Source organism: Notechis scutatus, chromosome 6, assembly GCF_049901735.1.
Source record: "Notechis scutatus isolate UNSWTSFEM ecotype Mainland chromosome 6, rNotScu1.2, whole genome shotgun sequence".
In the NCBI taxonomy this organism is placed as follows: domain Eukaryota; kingdom Metazoa; phylum Chordata; class Lepidosauria; order Squamata; family Elapidae; genus Notechis; species Notechis scutatus.
Window position 1 is genome coordinate 2793979 of NC_142014.1, and position 17045 is coordinate 2811023.

At 43.6% G+C, this 17045-nt stretch overlaps 1 protein-coding gene across 1 annotated transcript in view; it reads right to left on the reverse strand.

The window, feature by feature from the left end:
• The window catches only part of SEMA3D (semaphorin 3D), a 116198-nt gene that overhangs the window by 49231 nt on the left and 49922 nt on the right, over window positions 1-17045 (reverse strand). Inside the window, exons 5-8 of the mRNA XM_087969183.1 lie at window positions 15179-15298; window positions 11181-11274; window positions 4408-4536; window positions 3038-3180 (exon numbers count right to left, since the gene is read on the reverse strand). Coding sequence (XP_087825309.1) covers window positions 3038-3180; window positions 4408-4536; window positions 11181-11274; window positions 15179-15298 — 486 coding nt within the window. The remainder of the gene's footprint in view (window positions 1-3037; window positions 3181-4407; window positions 4537-11180; window positions 11275-15178; window positions 15299-17045) is intronic.

Consider the following 17045-nt stretch of genomic DNA (forward strand, 5'->3'; position numbering starts at 1 on the left):
AGAGAGAGAAGAGAGAGAGAGAGCTAGGAAAAAAATAGTTTTAGATTCAAACAGTTTGTGCATCCATGAGGGGGAAATTAGGATTAGGGAAAAATGTCTGTGGAAATTCGCAGTCATGGTTCTCCCGAAGGTGCTTTTTTCAGAGTGGAAGGAAGCTCCTTGGATGAGAAGTGAAACATCGTCAAAGAAAGTCCAGTTGTGTCTTGAAAAAAGCACCTTTGGGACAATTAAGGAAAAAGTGCGCTTCAAAATTTTGAATAATTAAGGTTTGGGGGTATCATAAGAAAGAGGAGAAACTCTTCAAAAGTTGAATTTAAAAAAATGTATTCAGGTTGATGGCTGCTAGGATAAGGACAGAAGGAAATCACCGGTACTTGTTGGCCCGTTGGGATGTACCTCGGAGCAGGAGTCTCACCCCGCCTCCGGTCCGTGGAAAAATGATCTTCTGTGAAACCGGTCCCTGGGGCACAAAACGTTTGGGGATTGCTGCCTCAGAGGACAACTAACCCAATCCCACATTCAGGTAGAGCAGAGGTGGGGATCTGTGGCCCCTTGAGGACTTGTGGACTTCAACTCCCGGAATGTCTGAGTCGCCATCCTGGCTCTGGAATTCTGGGAGTTGAAGTCCACAGGTCCTCACCCCTGAGAGTTAGAGGAACTGCTACCCTGCTTGGAGCAGATGGCTGGGGGGGGGGGGGGGGGGGGGGGGGGGGGTTATTTGAAGTACAACGTTTTTTTTTTTTGTTTTTTTTTTTTTTTTTTTTTTTTTTTTTTTTTTTTTTTTATTTTTTTTTTGGGTTTTTTTTTTTTTTTTTTTTGTTTTTTTTTTTATATTTTTTTTTTTTTAATTGGTTGGGGTTTTTGGGGGGGGGGGGGTTTGGGGGTTTTGGGGAGGGGGGGGGGGGGGGGGGGGGGGGGGGGGGGGGGGGGGGATTTTTCCCCTCTCCTTTCCCCCTTCTTTTTTTTTTTTTTTTTTTTTTTTTTTTTTTGCGGGGGACCTGGGCGGCGGGGCCGCCGGCCGGGGGGGGCCCAGAGGGGGGGCAGAGGGGGGGGGGGGGGGGGGTCCGGGCGGGGGGGGGGGGGGGGGTTTTTTTGCTCAAAATTTCCGCTATCGGTTCTCCAGAACTGGTCAGAACCGGCTGAATATCACCTCTGGTTCCAGCCCAGATCAAGTCTATCCCCCTTCTCTAAATGATGATTCTTTAAATATATGAAAATTGCCTTTCTTTCTGCCTGCTGAACATACCCGGTTCGACCAACCTTCCCCTCCAAACTGGCAGCCAAACCTTTGGGAAGGAATAATTCATTATTTATTTCATTGTTTTTCCTTCAAAAGTCAAGGCTGTCTCAGAAATCAACGCAGGAGTAGCTCAGGGTTGGCAGTGGGGCTCCTTGGTGCTCTCTGAGCTTGGTGGTTTTCTTGCAGGCGTTTCCTGACCCAAACTAGAGGACACCATCAATACTCCACATTCAGCACTTTAGGTCAGGAAACGCCTGCAAGAAAACAACTCAGAGAGGAGCAAGGACCCCTCCTTATTCCAGAACTCTAACCCCAGGCCCTTGTGGAAACTGGTGGTATCAGAGGAGGCCTCACCCTCAAAGCACCCTTGAAACCTAGAGGGCCTTCTCCCTGGGAATTCTGGCAGAAATAATCTCAGCCCTCCTGGAGAACATGAAAGGACCGAAGTTGGTCGGTGTAAATCTCAGTGGAGAAACTGCAGACCGAGAAAGAATTTATCAGTGCAATGTGTGAGACAAAACAAAAGGTTCTCACGTTGTTTGCGACTTCATTATCAAGGTCATTATCCTTAGAAGGCCGGCAAAAAGAATGTCCCAGGGTTAGATTGAAAGGAAACAAGAATCTCAGCTCCCATTCAGGTTACTTTTCTTTGTGGAAAAAAGTAGAATTTAAAATGAGAATATTTAAGTGGATTGGTTGGTGTTTGTTTTTTTTAATCTCAAATTTACGTAGACCCTGGGCAAGATGGGCCATCAGAATAGAATGGAATAACAGAGTTGGAAGGGACCTTGGAGGTCTTCTAGTCCAACCCCATAATGAAATGAAAATGTGCTAATAATCTAATATTTAATTACTTTAGACATTCACAATTCTAGGGTACCTTATCATACAGTGAATGTATGTTTGCCATTTATATTCAAGGCTTTTGCACAGAAAACGCCACTGGTTTTGTATTTTGTAAGCTTATTCCTCCACGATATATTTAAATAAAATGCAAAAACAAAGGTTTATACTGCATTTCACTTGATATTAGTGGGAACCTTCCAGCTTTTCCCAAGCAAAACAAGAAATGTCAGCAACTGCAGATAAACTACTGATAATTACTACTCCTTTTTTTAAAGGAAATTATCAAAAATGCCATTTGTCATGACAAATTATGCATTTCAGCCTGGTCATGAACACTGAAAGCATTTCCTCCCAATTTATAACCCTATCCCCCAGTGATAGGCCGAATGAAAAATGACGTAAAGCCAAATTAGGGTTTGTGTGTGAGCGCACCGGGTTGGTGCGTGTCTGAAATACACATTAATACGGAAATAGGGAAAAGCAGAAAACCTAGAAACCTGAAAGGAAGAAAAAGCAAAGATACACAAGCTGAAATCTGGAACCTCAGACTGGTTGGAGAGGATAAATATATTGGCAAAAGTTTTAATTGAAAGGGCAGCATCCTTTGAATCCAGGACAAGGAGCAACGGATGGAAACCAGTCAAAGAAGATTCTGTGGCTGGTAATTAAACTGGTTGCTATTTAATTTCATTATCAGCTACAAAATCTTAGCCGTGGTTCTGTGAATCCTAGGTAAGAAATTGCAAACAGATAGGTTTGTATTCTTTGTGCTGGGCTTATCTGACTAAGAGTGCAGGGCCAGCTGGAGCGATTCTAGACTTTACTATTAACCCGTATTATGATATGTAGGCTAGACACCACTTAAGGGGAAATTATCCTCTCCCTGGGGCCATTTATACTTGCTGAGGAAACTACACGATGGGCTTATTTTACAAAATCCGTATTGCTCACCTGACAGACGCGGCCAACGTAGGAAAGAATGGCTCGGTCGGAGGTGCTGGTCTCTTGAGAAACTTCTCGGAAAAAGAAATAGATTTTGTCATCGTCTGGATTATAAGTGTCTGGGATAGGAAAGATTCCGATAAACTTTGCTCCTGAAAGAAATTTAAAAAATAATAGGAACAAGAGTCACACCATTTCATTGTATTTTCTCATGCTTTAAACCCAGCGAGACAGTGGCAAAATAGTTTTAAGTTGATGCATTTCTTCACTTCCTGTTCCTCCTAACTGAATTTTTCTCTAGAATTTAGTATTGTCCTTGTAAGTTAGTCTACTTACAATCATTTGTTTAGCAAATATTTGAAGTTACAATGGCAGTGAAAAAAGTGACTTATGACCAGTTCTCACACTTATGACCATTGCATAACTTACAGTCATGTGTTCAAAATCTTACTTTAATGTCTTACTTTAATATTACATATGAGCAATAGCCATAGCACTTAGACTTATCTACTGCTTCACAGTGCTCCCTCTGAGCGGTTTACAGAGTCAGCCTATCGCCCCCAACAATCTGGGTCCTCATTTTACTGACCTCGGAAGGACGGAAGGTGAAGTCAACCTTGAGCCGGTCAGAATCAAACTATTGGCAGCCGGCAGAGTCAGCCTGCAATGCTGCATTCTCACCTCTGGGCCACCACAGTTCTAAAATATTATTTTAATGTTGAAAATCAGGTGTGATTCTCTGTACCACCAGCCTAACACAATGGCAGGGGTCCCAGGATGGGACATAGGATATAATTATTTGCCCTACAACCCTTTCGTTGTAGCTTTGCTCATTCCCTCTGCTTCCCCTAAACGAATAAACAAGCTAAAATAAACCTACACCTGATATTCTACCGGTGCTTCTACACATACACGTCTTAACAAGCAGCTGTATGTGTCCTTAAGGTGGAACCGAAGGGGCGATGTTGGGATCTGTCAAGCTACTTGCAGAAACCACTTTGAATGTTGCCCGAGGAGACCTCTGTCTGCAGATCAGTTCGTGACGGCATCAAGTAAAGCATATCCTGAAGCAGAGGTGGGATTCAGCCGGTTCTGACGAACTGGTAGTGTAAAGTTTGCATAGTTCAGAGAACCGGCCAATCCCGCCTCTGACTGGCCCCGCCAACCCCATCTCTTCTCTGCCTCCCATTGAGTCCCAGCTGATTGGCTGGGTCTCCTTTGGTTGCCCTGCCCAGGAGAACGGAAAGCAGGTTAGTGGGGTGGGGAGGGAAGGGGGATTTTGCAGGATCTCCTTCCCCTGCCACGCCCACCAAGCCACACCCACAGAACCGATAGTAAATGTTTTGGAATCCCACCCCTATCCGGAAGCAGCCTCTTACCGTTTAGCCAGTAGTGCTCAGACACATCCGTCCGGATGCAATGCTGGTCTTGCGATGCGCCTAGAGATCGGGTGAGCGCCGTGTCCTTGCCAAGGAAGTCAGAGGCTGTTCCGGAGTAAAGATATCCATCTGCAAATAGGTGACAGGTAGAGAGAGAAAATATTTTTTTTATTTCAGATCATGCAGCAGAGATGCCGGCCTTGAAACCTGTTTACCCAGAGTAGCCCATCTTGGTCCTGAATTGTCAAATGGCGGAAATTGTGCGTTTCCCAAACAGACGGCCTTCTCGTCCTTTCCCCAGGGAGACAGCGCTTGGCTTTCTTTTCGGAGAAAAATCACATTGTGCGGGGTTTCCCCCCCCCTAAGCAATTAATCATTTACTGCAAGTGAGTATTTTGCTGAATAAATACTCTGCGCTGGTCACTTTGTAACTTTGTCGCTGGGATAGTGCAGCCTTTTTACAGTGTTTTATACATGGCAACCTAACATTCTTTGTTCGTGAATAATGATCAATACAGCTCAAAAGATACATTTGATTCATGAACACTGGAAAAAGTGTTCCAGCATTTGGGATTCAGAAAATACAGGCTGGCCAACAGTCTCCGGAAAGTTCACAGCCGGCCTCTTAAGAAGCAGAACAGCTCCATATTTGGAATTTTTATCAGCTCCTTTCAGTCCCTCTGAAGGGAAGGGATATCCAGAGGTATATGTCTGTGGAGCTTCTCAGTCATCCAGGTCGAAGGCATTTTGCTTCTCCTTCAAGAAGCTTCTTCAGTTCTGAATGTTCAGAAGTATTCGGTTCTTCTTCCTTCAGAACTGAAGAAGCTTCTTGGAGGAGAAGCAAAATGCCTTCAAGGAAAAAGAAACTCCAGTGGCCTTTGGAAAAAGCACCCCTGGGACATCCAGAGGTATAGATAAAACAGGGTTAAGATTGGGCCTATGATCACGCAACCACATCTTGGTTAAGGCATCAGACTAGAAACCAGGAGGTTCTGAGTTCCAGTCCTGCCTTAGGCACAAAGCTAGATAGGTAACCTGGGGCCAGCCACTTTCTTTCAGCCCTAGGAAGGAGGCAAGGGCAAACCAGTTCTGGAAAAAAAAACCTTGCCAAAAAAACCTGCAGGGACTTGTCACCCGGAGTCAATTGTGGGAGCGCATAAACACACATTAAAAACAGCAAAATGGCAGAAATATCTCTCTCCAATAGCGTAAAAGGTGACTTTGGGTGCTTGGCAGCCCCATTGAAAGAGGCTTCTTTCTGATCTTCCAGTCCAGAAAAGAGTGAGCAAGGCACAGGTATCCTTCCCTCAATTCTATACCTACTAAAATATTATACACATGCAACAATTTTAGGAGGAAAATTATCCATGTAAGCAATTTTTGTCTCTGCTGATTTTTACACACACTTGATCTCAATTTATCGAAACATTTCTTGGCTTCTCTTTGTGGATAATTTGCTCTTCTGCAGTTGTCTAATGGTAAAACAAATCATTTTTATCCAGGCTAAATTTCCAAAATTAATGCCATAATGATTCGATCTGAGTAAATGAGTTGAGAGGAAGAGAAACTGCACTTGGAGGGAGTAATCAAGCACCTCAATAAGAGAGGGGTGAAAAGTTTATAGGACAAAAATGTACAAAAGCATGCCCAGAAATGAGAGAAGGAAGGAATGTTTGCAACAACAGAAATGATAGAGAGGTGGAGTCCTCAGTGTGGAAATAAACTAGACCTGGGTTTATTTTTCTTCTCTCCTGTTTTTAGTTTTTCCCCACTTATTACTTCCAGCTCTCTCCCCCCCACCCCCACCCCTCTGCTTCTTGCATATTGTTGCTTCCCTAAAGAAACACTACTATGGGTGTGAACGTCTTCACGTGCATTGTTGATTCTACTATATCAACCTTCTCCTAATTGATCTCCTGCAGATTTTTGGATGACCATTTGGAGATCAACCAAAATATCTGGAGGGCATCAGATCAGGCTGGGTGTTCAGGGGCGTTTGTGCAGATTATATTTTGAAGCATCAAGAAGGAGTTTTAGTTTCCTAGACTTCCTTAACATGCTTTAACTTTTTTCTGTCAGTGGCTGTGGATGATAGGAAGGAAGAAGAAAAGTAGAACATCAGGATCCAGAAGAAGCTACTTCAGCAAGATAAAACAAGGAACTGTTGTCAAACTTAGTGATTTCCAAAGGATTTATTTCAATAAATTATATCTCACAATGATTCTCTTCCTATTCAAGGTGCTTGAACAAGTCCAATTTTCTTCTTTCTTTCTTTCCTTCCTTCCTTCCTTCCCTCCCTCTCTCCCTCTCCCTCCCTCCTCTCCCTCTTTCTCTCCCTCTCTATAACTAAAAAGACACTCTGGCAGGTAAAAACCCATAATGAAGAATGAACAGCATAATGAAAGTCTGCCTATTGACAGACAGACTAAATGATGGATAAGTCAAAGGGCTAAAAGAAGCAACCCACCCCTGCTTTAGCCTTTGATGACAAGGTCCTTTCCACACCAGCTGCCTTCTTTGTTCTCCTGCAGGTCTGTTATTTTGATGCAGACCCCTTGGGAAAAGCTTGTGATTAAAAAGTAAACTTCAACTAGGGATAAAAGCACCCCAGAGAGTGCTGCATCTGACATATAAGAGCCAGGTTTTAAATGAGAGAATCAGCTCAAGGAAGGAGTCATAGGATACGATTTAATTTGGCACTATTCCATGATTGTTGGTCCCTTTTCAAGAGTAGCTCTCACAGTAAACTTCCACAAGGGAAGAAATTGCGACAGTTCTCCAGAAAAGTGAAAAGCTTTTGAAAGAGGGATTTGTTTGTTTTTTTCCCCTGACACTTCTGTGGTCTGTCAGTCCACATATAAAAAGCCTGAAGATTAAGGGCTTGGTTTATATTTTACCAGGGCTGCATGGCGTCTACTTTGAGCTGCACCAGCTTTGTCTGTAGTGGGAAGTTCCTCTACAGCTTTGGTGGAAAGCATGAGAGGTGCCCAATCCAGATGTTTGTGGTGATGTACTGAAAGCTTCGCAGGCCACAATAGGAGAACTCTACCATCTCAAAAACAGCTCATTACAGGACAGAGGGTGGAGGCCTTTAATTTGAGTTGGTCCCGGATAAGGAGTGTCAGGGTCAAGTTAAAGTCACAAACAACCTATATCTATATTACAATGTAGAATGGGTATGTTCCAATCCAGATCTCCACGGCTTCTTGAATTAAAACTGGAGATTTCAATTGAGTTAGAAATGAGCCCTGAATCGGTGACGCATAGTGGGAAGACATCAAACTCTTTGTAAGCTTCTCCTCCTCCTCCTCTTCCTCCTCCTCCAATTTTCTGGTTCTTCCTCTTCAAAGTATTGTGGCCAGTGTCAACGAGAAGCTAGGGCCCAACGGCTAGTAACCTAACGGGCAAATTGTGTATCTCTAACAGACACTGTGTCCTAACTACAAAATAATCAGCCTTTAGAGTGCTCATAAAATCCTTAAATGGCTATCTAAGTATCTGGATGGCTAGTATTGGATTAATGGTATATATAGCTAGGCCTCCACAATACAAATTAAATTGCAATATATAGATATACCTGGTTGCTTCTGACGAGCTTTTTATGTGATTTTTATTTACCAAATGCTGATATACTCTGTTCTGTTGAGTGGAGATATATTACTATAGGCCCATCCAAGGTGCAGCTTGCAAAATATGATAAGAAGTCAATTCCATCCCGTGAACCATCAATTTCCTCTGCCTTCCCCAGGCATGATTTAGTTCTGAAGCTTTATTAGTGGATTTCTAACAGTTTTGAGACCAGAGAAAAGGGATTATACTTAATTGGCTGAGACTCGTTCTCAGATAAGGGGATTTTCAGTTCAGATTTCAAAATCTCTAGTATTAGAAGCATACTTTAGGAAGTAAGTGAATCAGAATTCAACTTTATAGATTCAGCTTTGGTTATCTTAAGCACCTACTAATTCAGCTCTTAAAAATGCCATTTGCCCTGTGACATTTCCAAAGAGGACAAGATATGTTGAGAAATTTACTATCCATGGAATCTCTGTCTTCAAGAAAAGAAAACTAGAGATTCTCCCAATAATCATTAAAAAAATCTTTTACTACCACTTTGAAAATGTAAAGCACTTCAAGACAGACAATCCTTACAGTTTGGGGTTCTTTATTTTTATTTTGTTTAAATAATGGATGACTTAGACCTTAGCAAGGTCAGGATTCGGAATTATCCACCTCATTATCTGAGAATAAAGGACGAATATTTATCATATTCTGTTTTTGAACTGTGACCAATCTTTCAAAGAAACAGAACATAACATCTCTTCTGCCATAAATTAAACAGGGAAAAAAAAGGTCAGGTACATTCTTCTTATCTTACAACAAGACATTATAACTTGATGGACAAGTTAAATGAAACCGGGCCAAAAGAAAAAAGAAAAAGAAGTAGAAAAGAGGCAGTGTCTCAAAGGAAATTCTTGGTCGTGTTGAAGTGAAGAGATTAGTCTAGCATTCCAGGATGGCAGATACCTGACTCCACCAAATATGATTCTAGGACAGGAAGAAGACAGAGTGATATTGTACTTTGACAGGCTGCTCTAGGCTAGGATTTTAGCAATACAATAAGGGCAGGATTTTCTTCCACATGAAATGCACTTAGCAGGGAGACATCAGGGGTCACTATGGAAGCCACGCACAAATACAGCCTACATCACAGCTAGGATTTGGCCAGAGAGTCCCCAGACTTGCATTTTTCCCCCTGCAAACTTCTCTGATTTGCATGGGGATACCTGCACTTCTCTGAATTTTGCGGTGTGGTTCTCGGATTAAAAAAACAAACAAACACACTGACATTCATACAGGGGGGACAAGCCAGACAAAAATGTATAGATTTGAAAATGTAGACAAATTGGTGGTGAAACCCGAGCCGCAGACAAGGCTTTTAAGAAGTTAAAACAGACACACAAAAAATGAGGCAAAACTAACACTCTGTGGGAAATGGAAAGATTCAGCCATTCTTAATTGAAGGGTTGGGTAAATTCATCTCGCATTATTTAAGGCCAATGATTCTGCAAGCAGATCTCTGAATTTTGAGTCTTTCCAGATCTCATAGTCTCATAGATCCCTTTCCCTGGAGTTGCTCAGAAGCTAAACTACAACATTGTGGTTGAAAAAGCTTTGTCCCAACATTGATCAATGATGCTGTTCTTCAAAAAGTGACTTTAAGGCTACAGTGAAGGCCAGTTTTAGTATTTATGGCCTCCCAATCCAATTCTTAATAGTAAATTCTTGTAGAACGTAGCACATCAATTTCACTTCCGTTGCTATGTTTAGGCAACAGATTTATGACACTTCAATGACGCAAAATCTCTGAACTTGAATGGTGCACTATTCCTATGCTTGCAGAAGGTATGTGCACATGAATAATCTTAATCAACCATTTGCAATAACCTCCTTAAAATAGAGTTTATTTTAAAACAATATTTGTTTATATGAAATCTAGATTGTCAGGTGGCAATACATTTTAAAAATCTTCACATTTGCAGCAGAAGCTAAGAGCATCTCTCTCTCCTCAAAGTCCTTTTAGATAAGCACAAACTGCTTCCTGTTTTATCTTCTATGCCTGGTTATTTATTTGTTAATTGGTGAGGTTTATACCCTGATTTTTTTTAGGGGCTTCAGCGACAGAAATTGGCAGGCAGAGCATAGCAAGAAGTATCTTCCAAGAGAATCTAAGAGATCAGCCAAGCAGGTGTTTTTGCAAGCTGCCCTAGAAACCAGAAAAATCTACTGAGCTTGCAAATGCTTTCTAGCTCCGAAAAGCATCTGTTCTTTTGATTATTTTTACACGCAGTGCAATGAAAGGAGTCTGCTGCTCACTCACGAAGCTTCTCAGGAATATGAATTACTAAACACATCTTGGGGCTCTACCAGGAAACCCTGGCCCTACTCCAAAGTTTTCACTTAATCATAACTAAACAACATGATTTTACTGCAGTGAAATGATATTGATGTTTTATTGATCATAACGCGTAGACCCACCACAAGGAAGGTTGTCTTAGTTCCAGCCTTGCAAGGCCAGAGCCTTCCTTGCCCCTCTGCCCCCTAATATATTTCCAAGGAAGACACCCTGCACCCGCTCCATAAGGTACCATCCTTAATCTGAGCAGATAAGAATCTTGGTCTAAAGCAGGGGTCTCCAACCTTGGCAACTTTAAGACTTGTGGACTTCAACTCCCAGAATTCCTCAGCCAGCAAAGCTGGCTGAGGAATTCTGGGAGTTGAAGTCCACAAGTCTTAAAGTTGCCAAGGTTGGAGACCCTGGTCTAAAGGATGAACCTCTACAGAGCGTAGACTTCGGCTCCGGGACTTGCTTTCCTTTTCCCCGGGAAGCCGGGATGTTGATCAGTATAGCAAAGACTAAGGGTGACCAGGCCAGGCCAGTTGTCCCAAAGGTGCTTTTTCAAGAGGGAACTGGACTTTCTTGTTTTTTTTCCTTGAAGACATTTTGTTTCCCATCCAAGGAGCTCCAGAACTGAAGACGTTTCTTGGATGAGAAGAGAAAAGCCTTCAAGGAAAAAACAAGAAAGTCCAGTTCCCTCTTGAAAAACCAGGACCTGGGTGAGTGAGAATCTCATGGGCACCCAGTCTAGTTATTAACGGGTCCAGCAGAAAAGAATAAAAAAAGTATCACATTTTAAAAGAAAAGAAAAACTCAAAAAATGTATCCGTCTTAGCCAAAGGACTGAAAAACCACCTCTTGGAAGTGGAGTCCTTACCTGCCATGACCGATGCAAAAGGCTGCTGTGGGTCAAAGGGACATTTCAGCCTGCCGGATTCCAAGTTGTGAGTATTAAATCTGAACAGGACATCCTGCACAGGAAGGAGATGATGCATCCGTTAGTTCAATGCTTCAGGTGGGAGGAAGTCTGGATTTCAAAGAGAGTCAGTCATTACACTGTTGATCTAGGACTGAGGAGACCCAGGAGGCACCTCAGCCATGGAGGTCCCGGAGCTAACAGATAAGAGATAATCAGAGTTGGACGGGACTTTGTAGGTTATCTAATCCAACCCCCTGCCCAAGCAGGAGACCCTACACCATTTCTGACAAATGGCAGTCCAATCTCTTCTTGAAAGTCTCAAGTGATGACGCTCCCACAACTTCTGAGGGCAACTTCTGTTCCATTGGTTGATTGTTCTCCCTGTCAGAAAATTCCTCCTTATTTCTGGGATGAATCTCTCCTTGTTCAGTTTCCATCCATTATTCCTTGTCTGGCCTACAGGCACTTTAGAAAATAGCTTGACCCCTGTGGCAGCCCCTCAAATATTGGAAGACCGCTATCATGTCTCCCCTGGTCCTTCTCTTCCCTAGACTAGCCAAGCCCAGTTCCTGCAACTGTTCATTGTATGTTTTAGTCTCCATTCCCCAATCATCCTGGTTGCTCTTCTCTGTACTTTTTCTAGAGTCTCAACATCTTTTTAATAATGTGGTGAGCAAAACTGGATGCAGGACTCTAGGTGGGGCCTTACTAAGGCTTTATAGAGTGGCATTAGTTGATCTTGATCTTGATTGTATGCCTCTGTTAATACAATTTAGGATTGTATTAGCTTTTTTGGGCTGCTGCTGCATACTGCTGGCTCATATTTAGCTGGTTGTTCACTAAGACTCCAAGATCCCTCTCACAGTTACTGCTATTGAGCCTGGTTTCACTCAGTCTGTATGTGTCCTTTTGGTTTTTCTTGCCTAAGTGTAGGACTTTACTTTTCTCTACATTGAATTTCATTTTGTTAGATATGGCCCAGTGTTCTAGTCTGTCAAGATCTATCTGGATCTTGAGCCTATCTTCTTGGGCGTTAGCTATTCCTGCCAACTTAGTATCATCTGTAAATTTGGTAAGTTCCCCTTCTATTCCCTCATCTAAGTCGTTAATGAAGATATTGAAGAGTACTGGGCCTAAGACTGAACCTTGTGGCACCCCACTGCTTACTTCCCTCCATGTAGACTTAGACCCATTAAGGACTACTCGTTGAGTATAGTTTGCCAGCCAGTTGCGAGTCCATCTAGTGGTGGTGCTATCTATTCCACTTTTTTCTAGCTTACTAAGAAGTAGGTTGTGGTCTACTTTGTCGAATGCTTTGCTGAAATTTAAATATAGTATCTCCACAGTATTTTGCTGGTCTACTAATTTAGCCACTGTGTTGAAGAATGAAATAAGGATTGGTTTGCTGATTTGGGCCGGACACTCAATCCCAGCCCTACCTTTTCTTCCTCTGTTGGGAGAGAATATTGGAGGAAAGAGTGTTATGTACTTCCTCTTGGAGTTGAAGCAAGATAGAGAAGTGAAGAAGAAATAGAGTGGATTATGAGCTTCAACCTGCTCCACAGATGTCTACAACTAATGAATGGCTTGCGTGTAGGTCTCTATTTCAAGAAGCCCAATTCCTAAGAGCCCTTGTTCAAATGCTCTTCACCCTTCCTTGATTTGACACAAAGCTCTACAGATACAACCCTTGTCTGCTAAAAGAATATTCTCTTTTAACACGGGTACAGGTGAGGATGGGCCAGGAAAGAGTTGAACGCAATAGTCTAGCAAGAGGCCTGGGGGGAAAATGCCAATTGGGTGCAAGTGGAGACATGATTAATTTGGTTTGCGGACACATCCATTGACTACACTGACATAATTATAACCAAACACATAATTACGTGTATTTTAGACCAATGCTAGGCCGGTTAGCACTTTCCCTGCTCGTTTTCTGGTGACATCAAGACAGCCTCAAATACAACCTACCTGTCCAGCAGTGACAGAATAAAAGAAATACTGCAAAAGAAAACAGGCTTTTAAACACTTCCCAGAAAAAGTATTTTTTCAGTTTTCAGAAAGGACGGAGGGTGCCAGAGCAATTTAGCTATGCTTCATGCAGAACAGAGCCAAGTTACACAAGCTAACAACCTCCAGCAATGTTGGAGCTGTGATCCTTCCAGTTTCCAATTGGCCCAACTCATTTATAATGCATTCGATTCAAATTCATCATTTTAAACGGTGCCCTTCCCAGGTCAGAGCATAAAAAGGGTTGCAGAGGGGAAAGAATCAAGGGCTACAAATGGTGTTGGCCGTCTGGAATCTCCAAGACGGCATCTCTTTAATGCTGCCCAGAAGAAAGACCAGGGAAGGACCTTCAGACTTGGATGGCTATGACTCTCACAGAATTAGGCCCTCGCAGAGAGCTATCTATGTGTGGGACACGGTGGCTCAGGGGCTAAGGCACTGAGCGTGTCGATCAGAAAGGTCGGCAGTTCGGCGGTTCGAATCCCTAGTGCCACATAACGGAGTGAGCTCCCGTTCCTTGTCCCAGCTTCTGAACACCTAGCAGTTCGAAAGCACATTAAAAAAATGCAAGTATAAAAATAGGGACCCCTTTGGTGGGAAGGGAACAGCGTTCCGTGTGCCTTTGAAGGCGTTTATTCATGCTGGCCACCTGACCACAGAGACGTCTTCGGACAGCGCTGGCTCTTCTTTGGCTTTGCAAAGGAGATGAGCACCACCCGCTAGAGCCAGAAATGACTGGCACGGATGTGTGAGGGGAACCGTTACCTTTACCTTAGAGAACTTTCAGCTGGCCAGATTTCTCTAGGAAACTTAGCAAACTGAACAGGACGGTGACAGCTTCCAACCCTTCTGCACTGACCTCGATGTGTTTAGTATAGGTACGGCCAAGAGACTTCTATGGAATTTAGATTAAATTTGGCATGAACTTTAGTGGCAGCCAGCCTAGACTCGTAATCTCGTTGTGCAAAAATATGCAAACTTCTTGGAAAAGGATCTAGAAAAGCTTAAAATCAGGTCGAAAGGAATCTGCTCTCCAGCCAGACATTTATTTTTCCTAGGGAACGTTATCGGCAGGTATCCCCAAGGCTGACCGCCAGCTACAGAGGGAAGGACCCACAGCCCTGAGATTAGAGTCTAGACACCACCAAGGAATTGTGGTCATATTTCTTGATAATTAACAAAATTAATAGAGCAGTTATCTGGCCTTTCCGAGATACAGAACAAAACAGGAAAAAAAAGTGGTGCTACTGTAGATTTCTTTATGCAGAAACAAAAATGTTTTAAGACAACAGAGATGCAGCATTTCTACTTTGCTTTCTCTTTTTGTTTAGTGGGATGATGACCGGCTTTCGATTTCAGAGCAGATGTTTGGCAACACAATCTTCTTCTTCTTCTTCCTCCTCCCCCTCCCGCCCTCCCCCTCCATTGAATATGGACTCTGTAATTCTAATTTCACCTCTCATCCATAACACTGAGAGACGGACAAAATACCCAGAGGGGCTCCAAGGGGAATCTGGGCTCAGCAGGCACCAGAAGCAGAATGGTGGAGCTTCAGAAGGAAGGCTCTGCCCACAGCCCTATTCAAAAGGATTGTGGGGGGGGGGGGGTTCCTTTCATTTACTGCCACCCCCTGCTACCCAAAGGTCCTGTAAGGCATCTTAGGGGCTAAACTGTGCTCTTGAGACCATTAATCACCTAATAAAAGCACGTCTGTACCAAACCACATTAATCACCTCATCTGAGGTTTGCCAACAGACCAATATTCAAAAACCTGAGAATATAAATTCTTACACGATTTGGTAAAAACCCTCATTTTTATAAGACCGTAGATTGACTGACTGACTCTCTCTCTCTCTCTTTCTCTCTCTCTCTCTCTCTTCAAAGAAAATTCCATGGAAACGATGGATGCTAGGAAAAGTCATGGTCCATTTGGGGAAGGATTAAATTACCTCTTTGTGTGTTCCAAGGTCGATGTAGCCACAGACTGGGTGAAACGCTCCTGTGCCGCAGGCGTAAACGTGAGTCTTGTTGTAAGGCTGAAGGACCCTGATAAAGTTGGCACATTCTGTCTATTGTGAAAAGAAGGACAGGCAACATCAACTGCTATTAACATCCGGAGGGCAGTTCAATAGGCTACGCAACACTCAGGGAAGACACCGAGAACCTGAGCAATTGCGTTTCTCTTACAAGATTGCCAGTTGGTGAACAGGGTTCATTATATCTAAAAATGACCCCTGGCTTTCACACCCTGCTTGGGAGTTTTTGTGTGGCCTGAATCAATAAAGCATTGGTGTCCTCCCAAGAAAGGAGGCTTACAAGGGGACGGAAAGGATAACAAAACCCGACTGGTCTCTTTGAACATCCACGTGTTTATTGCACCCCTGAAAGCTCAACCAACAGGGCTTGCTTGTGAATTAGAACAAGGTCAGACCAAATGGGCAGAATGTCTGGAGTCAGCCACTGAGTGAGGAAGAAGGCCACGTGCAGCACGAGGTGGCAGGAACAGGCGATAGCAGGAAAAGAAGGGCGACGTTAAGCAGCCTTTTCTCAGAAGTGTTACAAAAATATCGCTCCCCAGATTGGCTTCAATGTTTGGGTTTCTTTCATTCCCCACCTTCTTGAATTAAAAGGGGATCTAGGATAGGTTTCCACTTGCCCTGTGGGAACCGGCCACTCCTTTCAACCCTCTTCAGAGGGGAGGGCTGCAAAAATTTGGCTCTTTGCTCTCGTATCCATGTGGAAGCCTTCTCTTCTCAGTGTCTTCTGCTCAGGCCTGGCTCGATTTCCAGCAGAAATCGAAAAAAGAGTTGAGGCACAGACGGTGCCTGGGGGAGTCCCGACTCCTGTTGACTTCAGAGGGCGGGTGGAGGAAGCTGGGGACCTGCTCCCTGCACTCTGCACCAAGGGCTGCCCCTTTCCCTCTAAGCCAAGGGTTTGTCACACTTGGGCATCTGAGCATTTCTGCCTGGTGGTTGCCGTCATCCCGTGGCCTCCCCAACGTCTGGTGGGTCAGAGCCCTGATTAAAAATATTTGTTCGAAGGGGAGCGCAAGGGAAGGCTGCCTTATCGGAGGTTTCATCCTATACATTAATCACACTGGGGGGGGGCATTTCCAGGCAGAGCAGCCTACACAACCTTTCCATCCTTTGGTTTTCCTTTTAATAACTTTCATTTCAAGGTTGGATGTATTTCGCAGCCTGCTGTGCAGCAAATCCCTTATTCTCCAAGAAATATGGATAGAGATACTAGAGGTATTCTTTTTTTTTTTAAAGCAAACTTCTTCCTCATGGCCAGAACTCTTTGGCTTGACTATCCTCAGGCAATTTTCTTTCTCTTTTCTCAAAAACATCCCAGTTGGATAGAAATGCCAGAGCCGCAGAGCAAAAGTACCAGCAAGCTGGCCCCAAATTCACTTTACAAATCCATTTTATCCACATCCCTTCTGGAGTGGCCCACAATGGGAAACATCTACATGAACTCCACATTTACGTGTCACTGGTCTCAGTAGAAACCAAAAGCATGACTTTCAGTGAGCCGGAGCTGCAAAAGGCACGTTGTAAAAGCTGGGCCCATGGAGACTTGGAAGAAAAAGTCCAGGTAAATGGATCCATGCAGGAGGTGGTGGGTGGAGTGGCCAGAACTGGCTGGGGCATGTTTTTCCAACCGGACAAAATCCCCATGCTTAGCTGAGCAGGATGGGTCATATTTGGCATGGCTTTGTAGTCGAGGGAGTCTCTGTGAAACACAGGCAGCTCTTTGACCAGTCACCTGCTCGTTCCAAAGGATGAGGTCTAGACCAGGGTGGTCCACTTGGCT